Genomic DNA, 12,072 nt, shown 5'->3' on the forward strand with positions numbered 1-12,072 from the left:
GCAGGTCGGATTCGAACCCTGGGACGCTGCAGCAAGGACTCAGCCTCGGTACATGGGTTGCCTGCTCTACCCACTGAGGTAACCGGGCGCCAATCAGTTCATTTCAATGGATTCACATCCATTAGAGTTCAACTTTGGTGACTTGTAAATTGACCAATAGCAAACCATCTTCACAGTGCTGACCTTTGAGGGGAAGGAGAGCGGAAGAGTCGAAAATGGACGATGCTGATATGGTAGCTTGTTAGCTGTGTTGCATAATTAAATGTTACTAAACTGAATATACAAGAGAGGAATGGTTCAGAGACAGGACTCGATGGATTTCGTCTCATGAATAAAAGTGTGAACTAAGCTAACCTAAGCTTTATTTTCCATCTTCAGTAACTTTTGTCTTGATAGAAATAGCGAACAAAATGTCAGGAGGGAGTAAACAGAATATGCACAGTCATGCAAAAAGTTTGCTGTAGCACTCTCTGATATGACCGTGCCTTAAGAATACTGTGAATACTGTGTGGATTCATTCTTCTTGTTCAAGAACATCACAGGGTTAAACAACAGCAACAAGCAAAATGCTGTAATGTATGCACAGACAGACCATTTAATACCTCAATCAGAGTAAGAAATCTGTAGTTCACAACAAGCACAGTGTAGCTTCTAATTAATTGGAGTGAAATGGAAAATCAAAGGCATAAAGCAATGATCTCACTGTGCTGAATAGAACAGAACTATTGTGTTAATACCAGCTGCAGTAATTGGAATATGAGTTTCCTTGTTAAAGCATGTACAATTATAGCGTACATTGTAATAAGTATCTGAAGCCCCTCGCAGACGTGTGTATCCTTTCGTACGTGATGGCAGTTTAACTTGTCGGTCTCATGTTTGAGTAAGAGCCTGGGCCACTATGTAAAAGTCATAGCAATCTCACTAGGTCACACATAGTAGGATGGAGCATGTTATGGCTTTTTATTAGAGGTTTGACTGTACAGGGATGACAGGAAACGATGGAAAAGAGAGACAGGGAATAACACGTAACAAAGGTCCTCAGCTGGACATGAATCCAATGCTTACGTCATGTTGGATGGATGGTATATAGGACACATTCCTGTGTTTCTAACCCAAGATGGTTGTATGATTACAGAGCTAACTCTGTGAGGGTTAAATTAAATCTAACTACATCGAATGACAGGCTTTTTGCTGACGTGGGGCATCCATGCTTGGCTGGTTTTCAGGCTTGTATTATTAATGCACATACATTGGTGTTATTTCCACTGGGGGCACTGGGGACATGTCCCCATCACTTTTTAAAATGGGTAATTTTGTCACAGTTACTTTTTAGAAGCATAATTTGTTAAAAAAAATGTTCTGAAAAATAGCTTGCACCAAGAAATAGCCTAAGGTTTGTAAACAGATCGTTGCGTCTTATTTGCCAGATTTGGCGGTGCATAATAAGATAGTGACTTACAGTACAGCGCTGCCTGCTAAAGTACTTTATAATGTCTTTTTTCCTCCTGGACATCATGCAGTTTGGGTTGCTGCAAATTAGGCAACTACACTTCTTTATTTATGTGTAACTAGCTACTGTACCTTCCTATGATTGATTATCCTGTGGCACCCGATGACAGCGGTGGTATTTGAGTTTAATTGTGTGAAATGTATAAATTAATTGATCGCGTGATCCAGTTTAAGATGCCAAATATCACACGTAATTATGGCTCTTGGACTAAAGCCGTAACACACAGCCATCACTTAAACACACAGATGAAGCAATACATGTTCAATGTCTGAAAAGGGCGAAAGGGATTTTTGATATTCATGACAGTACAGAAAGATTGATAGTTGACAACCAGCCAGCGTATGAGATCAAGTCGGCTCCGCGCAGAAATCCTAGAGTTCAATTCCCTCATGTTTGGCAAATAGGACACGTCTTCAGATAAAAACTCTTATAGTGGGCGTTTGGCCTTAAAGGCAGACATCAGGGGAACCACTACCTGTCACACACGCTCTGTTGAAAAGGTGTTTGAACCCAAAGACGTTCCACCTGAAAGCCAACCTACTTTCTTTCTCTTCTTATTCTCTGCCTCGGAGTCACTTCTTCTACTCTTTACATCCTCCTGTCAGGCTCAACCACCTCCTCCCGCTCTCCCGTATTCATTCATCCCTCCTGTTGTTCTTTCCATCTTTTCTCATTTTCTCATCCGCGCTTCCTCTCGCCCACCCCTTCCTTTTCCCGTTCCTCTTTTCTTGCAACTCCGATTTCACGCTTTGTACTCAATCACGTAGACAAACGTGTCTATGTATTCAGTCAGAAAGATGTGCCGTCGCCACCAATAGGTTTGTCATTCACCTGACCTTGAGAGAAGATTTCCCAGGCTCACAGTTTGATTTGGTTACAGCCAGAGATACTAAAAAAAAGCAAGGAAACCAAATATGTTTTCTCTTCCTCCTCCTCTTCAGAGTTTTGAAATTGGCCTTTTCAGCTTAATTTTGCATGTGGTAATATTTACACATTTTAGAATAAATGCCAAAAGAGCTGCTCAGTTTTGACTGATCTGATTTTAAACACATTTAGAGGGAAGCGGTGTCAGTTTTGGCCCGCTTTGACCCACATTCGTCGCTCTTTGTTGTCACAGATTTGAGATCAGTCACCACTGAAGTCCTAAAAACCTCCATAAATGCCTCCTCGCTCTCTGCCCTTCTCATCTTTCTCTATCAGTCTATCGATCCATCCGTTGCTTTTACTCCCCGGCTCTTTCTCATCTGTACTTTTAAATTAATTGTCTTTTTCTCAATACTCTGCCTTCCTCTCATTCCTCTTTTTCTATCTCCTTTTTGTTTGTTCCTCACTCCCTTTTGTCTCATTTTCTTCCTCTCTTCCCTCCTTTCTGTCCCTCTCCTCCCTGAAGGCTTCATTGTTACATTTCTAACGTTAATCATTTTCCCTTTGTAATTTCGCCATCCTCCTCAGCCCTCTCCGTCTCCATCTCTCCTTTCCATTTTCTCCGGGGTCAGGTCTCTCCCCTTTTCCCCCTCTCTCCCTCTTCTCCTCCTCTCTTACCCCCCTCCTCTCCCTCCCATCCTCTCCACTGCCTCCATCTCTCCTCTCAGTGAGCTCAGCCCCCAGAGACGCTCGTTCTATTTGTAGCCGCTGAACGAGGAATGGGAAATGATGTGGCATTCAGTTCTGTGGCAGGCAGACAGACAGGGGAATAGCCAGGAACCTGCAGCTCCCTCGTGCCATCCCCAAAACACACACATATATACACACACACACTCTGGAGGCATGATAGGGAAATGGATGTGCAAGTGCCCAAACACACATAATCCTTTTGGTGGATGCAAATCAAGCTCTCTTCAAAGCATTTGCACCATGACAGCAGCAGCATGTTGCAGCACATAAAGCGTCTTAAAATAAACAAATTCTAAATTATTAATGAATTATTATATATGGACATAAAAGAACAAAATTGTCTTAAATACAGTTATTCCTCTGGTATTCACTTGCAATACTTATATATATTTTTTTAAATGAAGCACCTGTTTTTAAACTTTAATCTGCTATGTTCACTTGGAAACAGTTTTTCATATTTTGGTTATTAAATTGGTCTTTGATGAAACCTAAGGATTAAAAAAAGACCTTCAGATTTTTAAATCCACTGTGCTGAACACAAGGGATTTCGGACCACTTAATTAACACCGAGGACCCCCCCAAAAAAACACTCAAAATCACATTCCTGGGGGTTTCAGAATTTAAGCTGATTATTTTCAATTTGTCTACATTGTGAAGTTTATTTTGGAGCTGAAACGATTAATTGATTAGTGGATCATCTGCAATCAGCAACACTTTTGACACAGTAAACTGAATTACTTTGGGTTTTGGATGGTTGGTTGAAATCACTAAGCTAACTAAAGCTGTTTATTTGACTTTTAATAAACTCTAATGTAATCTAATCTAAATGACAATTTCATAACAATCATTTCAATAGTTGTGGCGATATGTCCAAAGTGGTGGATTGACAGACATTGCCATTCCTGCAGCTATGACACTAGCATGTTTTTTTTGCATTTGGAGAGTTGTGGAACTTCAGAGGATCCCACTGTATAATCAGTGAATCTCAGGAGCTGTGTGCACGAAAGCTCAGAAAAGTCAGTCATGTTATATCTTATTGCAGTAATTCATGAAGGTCTCCACACTTTGCCAGCTCTGCCAAAATCACGTAGGATTTTCTTGGTGTGACCCTCTGCTAACAAGTTGATCTGAGCGGAGAGAAATACAAGTGAACATAATCCACTGAAAAGCATAAAGGGCACTTCTACATCCACAATTAGCACAGATCTCTGGATTGTTTTATCGTTTATTTATTTCTTCTGGCAGTTGTGCGCCCTTACAGTACCCTGAAGCTCTGCTTTTGTCAGCAGCCAATTCTGAGCCTTTCATTTTTATTTATTTTGGCTCATGGCACATGAGCAATGACCCAACCCTTTAATGTCTTTGATTCAGAGGTATCTGTTGGTAATGGGTTGTTTCTGAGCTTTGAGGACTAAAGCAGCCTTCAATGTCATGTGCATACTCTTGATTTTACATTTGCAGCTTCAGGACTGATGGTTTCTTTTTCTGGATGCAGGGACCTAAAGTACTACAGTGGTTAATCAGCAAGACAGCTTGGAGTGACTTCGCTGAATAGAAAAAATGTGACAGTGTAGTAATCCTGTCACATGGCACACGGTCACATTACAGCAAGAGGTATTTCTCACAACACAGAACAGTGTGTGTCTGTGTGTGAAAAAGTGGTAAGCACTAATTTGCAAGCTACATATACCAAAGTGTGTATGAAAATAAATCTGAAGAGAGGGCTTTGCATATTGTATGCACATCAAAGATAAAACAGCAAAGATAGTTGTACAGTTAAAGCTAGTGTGTGTGTGTCGGTGTCTCAATGAGAGAGATAGAGAAAGAGGGAGCGAGACATTTGCAACAGTTGTGTCTCTAGAGAGTGTAAGTTACTGCAGTAGTTACTCCAAAACAAAAAGCTATATAAAAATAAAAATAATGATTCAGTGGTTACTTATCAGTTAAATTATTTTACTTTTTGTAGCTTCACAACAGTTCCTGTTCTCATGTTATCATGTGAATCTCTGATGGCATATGACTCCATCTGTGCAGTGATTCTACAGTAAACGTGTTAGTTACGATCATTTGTACATGAGTTCCAAAACAGGGCTTACTGTTACATACATAGGGTTAGGGTTAGGGTTAGTTACATACAGTCTTGCTTCAGTTTCCCATCAGAAATGGCAGTCTGACTGCAAGGTAAAGAAGTGAAAATAGTCTAAATACAGCATACGCTTCATTTGCACATACCAAAATCCCTCTCCATACTGATAGAGCACACATTTACAAAAGTTCAATCTACTCTGGTGAGAAATATGTGTGTATGGGTCAGTCTGAGGGAGAGAGAGCGAAAGAGAGAGAGAGAGAGATGTGATTCCCATTGAACTACGGCTGAGACTGACATTTATTTTCACTTCTGATTGGTTATTTGAAGCCTTTCCGTTTCATGCTGACTTTTGATTGGTCGTGGCTGCTTCCACAGAGCAAAACCCGATCTGTGCTTTTAGGGGTGTAAAATATGAATGAATGATAAAACACTTGAGCCTTGTTTTTAACCCTCAACGTCTCTCATCCCTCACTCCACTCCTGTGTACCTTGTTGCATTTCTTATACGGGGCTACCTTTTTGGGCAACACCCAGGGGGGCAACAGAAATGCCTCAGTGTTGTTGCTCTTGCTGAACTAAAATATAAAGCAAACAGACTCAAACATGTGCGCACAAAGCCACTCAGGCAGATCAGAGTCAAAGGCTAGAAACTATTTAGTGGGCTTTCGTGTATACCTTGCTGCCAGGAAGCATTTTAATAAAGCTGAATAGGCGTTTGACCAGAAAACGACCTGCACTTGATTTTGTTGCTTTGCATTCGTGTTACAAGATGCTTCTGATTGTACCAAAGATCTATCTCTCCTCTCTTCTTCCTGCTCTCTCATCTTTAATTTCCTCCGTCCCTCTCTGCCTCCCACTAACCACCTCTGCATCTCATCTTTCAACCTCTATCTCCATCTCTCTTTCCCTCCCTCTGCCTCTAAATCTCTCATCTTCCCTTATCTCTCCCCCTCCACCATCCATCTTTCATAAGCTTTTTTTACCACGCTAGTAAATGTAGGCACCGGCTGTATTTACCCACCTTAAATAGCTGGAAAATAAAAAAATTAATTCACTTGGATAGCCTGGCAGTATACTGCTGATGTCAACTAGTGTGCATTGGTTTTGCATCTGTACTGACAGTTACATTTCGGCATCAGATACGGTTCATTGATGTTTTTTATCCAGAGCTTTCAGTTTGAAGTTTGTCTTTTTAAGAGCTTCTGTATGTCCTCAAGGAATACAGATTATTTTATATATTTTATTTGTAACATAGCACTTACTAGTTTAGTACAGAAATAGGTTTTTATAGCAGCTTACAGGAGCTCGGCCAATTTGACAACATCACATCTGATCACAGTGTGAAGGCAGACAGATGGAAGGAAAGGTTAGAGAAAATGGTCAAATCTCTTTTCTCCCTCCGAGCCCAGATGGATCACAGGACCAGGTGTGCGTGTGTGTACGTGCGTGGTCACACCAGCATATAAAATTGAGAAATTACGCAGTGAAATCCATCCATTCCAGTGGAAATTGACATGGTCAATGGATTTTCTCACAGCGGATCTGCATGAGATTTTTTTCACACAGAAATCAAGAAGTGAACTTTGACACACTAACTGACAGCGCTGACCTCTGAGGGGACAAAGAGTCTAATGTAATGATTGCTCAACAGTGACCACTGTGGCCACAAGCAGCGATTGCAGGCTAATGGCAGGTTTAATTTCTCTTGATTCATTGAAATGTCTATTTGTGGCAGGCTAAAACGTATAATAGCACAAGTTGAGAGCAAACTGACGTCTTTAATAACAGTTACACAGCAACATGTATCTTAAGTTTGCTAACATTAGCCACCATAAGCTAGAAAAAGAAGATAACCCTTTTGAATAAATCATGCAAACTGACAGGATGCAGGTTTGCGGGACAGGACAGCTGTTTTCCACCTTCAATAACTCCTGAAATAACAAAATAGTGTCTCTTTTTCCCTTTTTTCCCCTTCTGTGTGCTTAAGTAAGGCTAGCTTCCTCAACCCGCGGGATATGTCACAACGTTTCGCTCAAATTGAAGCATTTTCAACTCTTCGCTTCAGTTTTTTCTGTCCAAATATGTCAAGTCTTTTTATCGACCGTGTCTGCAGCCGTTTGATGTGATATATGGCACCAAGTTTAGGGTGTGTCTTTGCATGTGACCATGTATCTGCGTGTGCTATTTCAGAGTGCGTCAGGGTGCTCCCTAAGTATAAATGCAGACAGGTTTTTGATAACATGCCAGCCAGGCTTTTTAGCCAAGGCTTTTTGTCAGCTCAGGTATACTAAGTGCTCTCTCTCTTCATTACTTTCACTCAGCGCTGCTCTGTCCCCAGCCCCTTCACGCCCTCCTCAACTCCTTCTCCTCTTCCTCCTCTCCCTTCTACTTTCAACCCCCACATCTCCTCCTCCTCTCCTCCTCCTTTGGCATTACTTTTCACGCTGCCCTCTCTCTGTCCTTGTAACATTATGCCTGTGCCTCTCCACTTGCACGTTTCCCCTCTTTTATCGCACATCACCCTCTCGGAGACGCTCGCCGCCTCCTCGCCACCAACCCTCTCTTCATCTCAGTTTAACTCGTCTCTCCCTTTTTTCCCCTCAGTTTCCCTTTGTTCCTCGATTCCCTTTGTTTTTTTGTGGTCCTTACGCACGTTCATTTGTTCCTTCTTTGCTCTTTCATGTGTTCCCTCTTTCCTTTTCATTCATGTTTTTCTACCTTTCAGTATTCTTTCCTTCCTGGATCCACTGCTTCTTCCCATCCCTTGTCTTCCCTCCTTCCTCTTTCTTTGTTCCTCCTTTTCTTTACCATATCTTTCCTTGCTTCTTCCTTTCCACAGCCTTTATTTTATACCTTCTTCATCCCATCTTTCTCCTTTTCTCTTAACTTTCTCCTCCCTTTCCACCCATCCATCTTTGTCCTCCTGTCCCCCTGCCTCGCTTCATCCCTTCTCCATCCTTCAATTCATCCCATCCTCTCTCCTTTCACTTTCCATCCTCTTTTCCATTCCTTCCTTCCTTTTCTTCCTCCATTTCCCGCTTTTGTGTATTCACGCCTCCTTAATTTCACCAGTTTTTCCTCGTTGCATCTCTCCTTTGTTTCCCTCTTCATCCCTCATCCCATCCCGCCCTTTCTTCCATGTACCTGCGCTCTTCTTCTTCCTTCCCTCCTTCTTTCACCATATTGTCTCTCTTTTATTTCAATGTCCATGCCTTCAATTTTTATACCTACCCTCCTTCTGTCCTCACCCCCGCCCACGTTCTCCCTCTAATCAACATACTTAATGGTGAATATAAAATGTCAAATAAAATAATAAGTCTCCTGTGGCTCAGTCTCTCCTCCCAGGCCACCCTCAAGGTCTCATGCAATTCATTTCTAGCTCTGGTATGCATTTATTCATGAATGTTCTCTAAATGTTTTTATGCAACATGTTGTATGTATGTTGCTTTCTCGTGCTCACTTTCGTCTTGCCACTTTCTCTGTCCACCTTCCTCCCTCATCTCTTCTCCTCCCTCCTTCCCATTCCAGACTGGCAGGTTGCTACGTTGGCCCTGTTGCTAGGGGGTGGAGCCCTGGTGCTGATGTCATTCCTGGTCGCTCTGGTTGCAGTGTGCATCGGCACGAGGCGGCGATTCTACGCACCCGTCGCCTTCATGCTTTTCGCTGCAGGTCAGCACACACACAATGAACTTTAGTCCACACACAATTATACCAGTCCTGGGTCGGAGGCCACACACTCATTATGTGCTAAAATACACACTCTAATGACACACACACACATACACACTTAATTAGCCAATTTAGACAAGGTAACTGGAAGGTTGCAGGGTAATCACATTGAAAACTGACATGCATTTAAATGATAATCCTTACTTACTCATTAAGCAGGCACACAGGCTGCACACACACACACACACTGACACACACACAATCCCTCTCTCCCTCAAACTAATTTAGAGAAAATCTTATTTTCATGAGTCGGGCCCAGCAGGGTCGGAGCTGAGTGTCACGCCTGTCCATTTAATTTCCCCAGCCAGCTCCAATCTCAAGTTGGACAACTGTCAAGTTTCCACATTTTCCCCATTCTCACCTCCCGGGAATAATTGGAAAATTTCATTTTTTTAGGCGTGAAATGTTTCATTTTGCAAAGCTGGATGTGTTGCCTGTCGGCCTTTTTTCTCAATCACACTGTGCAAGCCACAGAAGTGAGATACAGCAGTAAAGAGGAAATCTTCTTAACTTAAAGTGATTGAGATTTACAGAAGCTCTGTGGTTTTTATGAACTGGGAGTCTTTTTTTCCTGGAAAATACTTTCAAAGCATGTGAGAGGAATAAAAAAAGCAACGGATTGGAACTAAACATCCTTATTATGTCTGGATTGACATTTGACTGCTCATTCAAATAGAATAATTTTGCATGCTGTAATGGTGGAGAAGCTTTTCTGTCTTTAGCTTCGGCAAAGCAAACAGTCACTGTGACATTTCCAGTTTAAATACATATGGACATATGAAGGGAGAATAGCCTCATTTCAACCGTTTCCTTAAAATATCCCCAATTTATTGAGCATTGAAACACAAGATTCCTGAGAAATCATGTTTTTTTTCTTCAACCTTCTACCAGCGAGGGCGGCAAAACATTGTTTTTCAGCCTGCTTAAGCTTGGTGATCATCTTTTTCATACCTGAGTGCACTGTAGGAGTTTGTTTGTGGGCTTTTTGTGCACTGGTTTGACTGTTTTTGTTCAAAGAACAAGATTTTTCTAATACAGTTTCTCACATCATGAACTAATGATGCAGCCAGGAGTGTTTCATGTCCATCTGACCCTTGAAATGGACAATTCTAGGTTGAAGGCAGAAATAAACAATCTGCTATAACTTTGGTGGCATCTCACTTGTTAACTTGGACAGTAACACTGTAATGTCTGTTATGGTAGAATAATAAAGATATAACAGATGCAGACAGCAATATACTAATGCTAAGTTGTTTTTTTGTTTTTTTATATATATATTTAGGGGGCTTTTATTGCCTTTAATAGATAGTGACAGGCTTTGCATATGGGCGCCTCTAATGCTAAGTTTTAACAGGATTTCCTTGTTTGTCTACAAACAAAAACTTATGCCATCAGAATTAATTGAAAGACAATCGGGTAAAAAATAATACACATAGAGGCTTCAAAATATTAACAGCACTAAGTGACTTTAAAAGATGGAAGTTAAAAGCGATAAAAAGCTTTTGAAAAGATATTTCTAATCAGGTTTTCTTGCAAGGCTGATTCCTACCATAAAGTTGTTTGTTGGATTGAAACCCAAACAAGATAACGCCCATATTCTCATTAAAGCATTTTACTGAGCGAAAAGTCAAAATGCACCACTTTGATTCAATAATAGTCAATACTTCAAGCTAAAGTCATTATATATTATTTAATTCTAGAGCTTGGAAAACTGAGTTCTGTAATCTATGAATACTTTTAACATCAACAAACAAAAAACACTGGCTGTCAAGATGCATTGTTTTCCGTGACTGGAGCACATCTTAAAAGCCGAGCGCAGAGGCAAAATGTTTTTGGGTGAAGGGTAAAGGGACCCTCAGTGAATGATAGATCACATACACACTTCTTAACCACCAGCTACTTCTTTAAGGCTTGTTTTTAACACCATCTGTTTTAATATTTGCGTGTTTTTTTGTATTAAGCATTTTTTTTTTCCCATGCAGGAAAGTGCCAGAGCTTGTTTACGTTCCCACAAGATGAATTCCCTTTGAAGAAACGATTGATGTGCTCCCCTTTGTTCCACTGCCATCCATCTCTCTCCCCCCCCTCCCGTTTTAAACATCTATCTCTCTGCCCATTCTCTCCCTCCCCCGTCCTCCGTTCACCTCCCATCCTCCCTCCATCCCTCCCTAAACTCGTCCGGCTTCTTTTGACCCATTAGTCCAACTCTGATCCTTCTCCTCTGTCGCAGTCCTGCAGTTCCTCCGTCCTTCCTCTCCCCTCTTTCGTCCTTTTCTCCTTCCTCTTGCCTGATCGAGTTTGATTTATTTTGTTTTTCTAAAATGCGCTAAATGAACTAAACAGAGCTAAATGACATTCCCCCCGGGCATGGACTCTCTTCACGACCCAGTCGATGCTAATATCTGCTATTTTTCCAGTATTTCTAAACTGTTTTGTACGTGACTGTAAAAGAAAATAGTGTATGCAACCAAATCCCATTAACATGAATTAAACTTAGCAAACTCCTTTTACATCAGAGGAAGTGTGTTCAGCATTCAATAATTAATAATTAACATATAAATAAAATATTCACCTCCTACTGTGTAATACACCATTGTAAATCTTTGAGAACAAATATCTTTTTTTTCCATGTTGGCTCACATATTTGTATTATTGTTCAGCTGTTGTTTTAAAATTGATAAATTACCAAATACATATATATTTCCAACATTTACAACCCTTCTGTTTCTTCCAGCTGGCATCCAGGCTGGTATCTTGCTGTAATAGCAATACTAAATATAGATACTGACTACACTGTATTTTAAATGACTTTTTATTTTTTCTAACCTTCCTTCCTCATCTTCTTCATGATATGTAAGCTCTAGTTTCTATGGTGATTATAGACAGGTTTCCCACTTACAATCGTGGATGTGCGCCGCAGGGGGGGTAGAAAGCACATTATTATAATGTCATGATAGCTTTTACAGTATATGGACATTGTAATCTAGCAGCTCTATGAGGCTTCGGCACAACTAAATGCTAACAACATGCTCACAGTGACAATGCTGACATGCTGATGTTTAGGTATGCAAAGTATAGAAGAGACTGACATTATTGGACAAATTAAGATTTTGACCTTATGATGGCGCTAG

The 12,072-nt window shown here is 40.9% G+C and overlaps 1 protein-coding gene across 1 annotated transcript in view; it reads left to right on the forward strand.

Moving 5' to 3' along the window:
* LOC118339742 (transmembrane protein 47-like) overlaps positions 1–12,072 on the forward strand; it is a 15,200-nt gene that overhangs the window by 2,376 nt on the left and 752 nt on the right. The window contains exon 2 of the mRNA XM_035677454.1: positions 8,741–8,881. Coding sequence (XP_035533347.1) covers positions 8,741–8,881 — 141 coding nt within the window. The remainder of the gene's footprint in view (positions 1–8,740; positions 8,882–12,072) is intronic.

The sequence above is a fragment of the Morone saxatilis genome, unplaced genomic scaffold (genome assembly GCF_004916995.1).
Source record: "Morone saxatilis isolate NCDOM2014 unplaced genomic scaffold, NCSU_SB_2.0 Contig6, whole genome shotgun sequence".
NCBI lineage: Eukaryota > Metazoa > Chordata > Actinopteri > Moronidae > Morone > Morone saxatilis.